Here is a 1,886-nt window from a genome sequence, read left to right as displayed (position 1 = left end):
TATAATTTGCAAAAAGAATTAATTTGAACCCGTCAAATTTGAATCATATTAATCTTTCCGAAGGAGTACACCAATCTTGTTGAAATAGAAATTATTGTTTCGCCTTTCTTTTGGAGCAGACTACCATGACGAGTTAGACATATAAACAAAAACAAATATACAGTCAAATCTCTTTATAATAGTTGTGTTTGTTTCAGATATTTTTGGATATTATAACGAATTGATATTATAGAAAATATATATATTATATTAGAACATAAATTTTAATTTCGAAAAAACTTAACTTTTATAGTAAAAATATTATTATATAAGAATACTGTTAGGTCTATCACTCGACTAAACACCTACCAGTAGTTATTAATAGGAGCAATAAATATTACTTTTACTAGAGATCCTCCGTCCCCCTTTCTTGCAAAATATACCCTTATAAAAGATTAAAATTAAAAAAGTAGTCCTGTTTGAGCAGCACCTAGAGAGTTGCAAACGAAACCAAACAATGGAGTACCAAATAAATACTCTTTTCCCTCTTCAATATTCTCTCACTAGGAAGCTTCCTCGAAGCTGACTATGGCCTTCTACTCTTTCCGCCCATTTAATCTCCCCCTCCTTCCTCTCTCCTTCCACTCATCCCCTCCTCTTCATTCTCCCTTCACCACTCGTTTTACTTTCTCTCTTTATCCTTCATAACATAATGAAGCTCCTCAAAAACATCCCCAACAAGCTCTTCAAGTCCAAAAAATCCCGCTCCATCTCTAGATCCGAAGACCCATCATTCGGGTCGGGCACAACCTCGTCTTGTTCCGATTCCGACTCCCACAGCGGATTCCAAAAACCTAATGGGCTAGCTACGCCAACCAGCGTGTTACCACCCAATGATATCTCAGCCGACGAATGGTCTGAAATCTTACAAGCCTTTCACATGATTGACAGTGGCGGCGATGGAAAGATTCGGAAGGAACAGCTGGAAGCTATTCTTACCCGAGTTGGACCCGACCCGCCAAGCGAAGAGGAATTAATATCATTGCTTAATGAAGTAGATAGGAATGGAGATGGATGTATTAGCTTAGAGGAGTTCGGAGCGATTAGCTCGGCGTTTGGGCCGCCGGCTTGTGACGATGAACTGAGAAATGCTTTTGATTTCTTTGACGCCAATCACGACGGAAAGATAACGGCGGAGGAGTTGTTTAACGTGTTTAGAACTATTGGAGATGGACGGTGCACGTTAGAGGATTGCCGGCATATGATAAGAGGAGTGGATAAAAATGGAGATGGATTCGTATGCTTCGAGGACTTTTGTCTTATGATGGAACAGCAAAGATGATTGATAGAAAATAATTATCTTGATCTTGCTGGAAATAAAGTCCTTTGATTCTTCTTTTTTTTTTCATCGGGGAAAAAGGATGTGTTTGTTTAAGAGTGGGGATTAATTAGGATTAATCGAACGGCTAGGATTGATCCATTTTGGAGGTTGTATCAAAATTAAATCGTAAATATATGGGAGAACAAATTCCTCCTTTTTTTACCCATGAACCGAAATGGATTTGGCTTATATACAATATATATATACATGTAATTTTAGGTTTACATTGTATCAACGTTATTATTATTATTTTTTTTTGTTTATATTCTATCTACTTTTATCTTTGTTTTATGGAGCTAAAAAAATGTGAGACTAGGAAGGATGTTTGTTTCATAATTGGTACCAAATTCCTCTTGCACTAGAAAGAAGGCATAAGCACACTGCTTCCGAGTTAAATATGGTCAGAAAACTGGCAACAAGCTTGGCCATTTACATCAGATACATCTTAAAAGTAAGTAGCCGTTTGGCCAAATTTTTTTTTGGGCCAAACGATTTTTTTTTCCGCCAAAAGCAATTTTGGCCAAAA

General features: G+C 37.0%; 1 protein-coding gene across 1 annotated transcript; it reads left to right on the top strand.

Moving 5' to 3' along the window:
* Positions 1-489: 489 nt before the first annotated feature.
* LOC104217323 (probable calcium-binding protein CML36) lies at positions 490-1,623 on the top strand. The gene has a single exon (XM_009767537.2). It carries the CDS (start codon positions 692-694, stop codon positions 1,319-1,321), a length of 630 nt encoding a protein of 209 aa, XP_009765839.1. The 5' UTR covers positions 490-691; the 3' UTR covers positions 1,322-1,623.
* The last annotated feature ends 263 nt before the right edge of the window (positions 1,624-1,886 follow it).

Source organism: Nicotiana sylvestris, chromosome 12 (genome assembly GCF_000393655.2).
Source record: "Nicotiana sylvestris chromosome 12, ASM39365v2, whole genome shotgun sequence".
NCBI lineage: Eukaryota > Viridiplantae > Streptophyta > Magnoliopsida > Solanales > Solanaceae > Nicotiana > Nicotiana sylvestris.
Note: the sequence above shows the minus strand (reverse complement) of the source record. Positions and strands in the feature narration are given on the sequence as shown.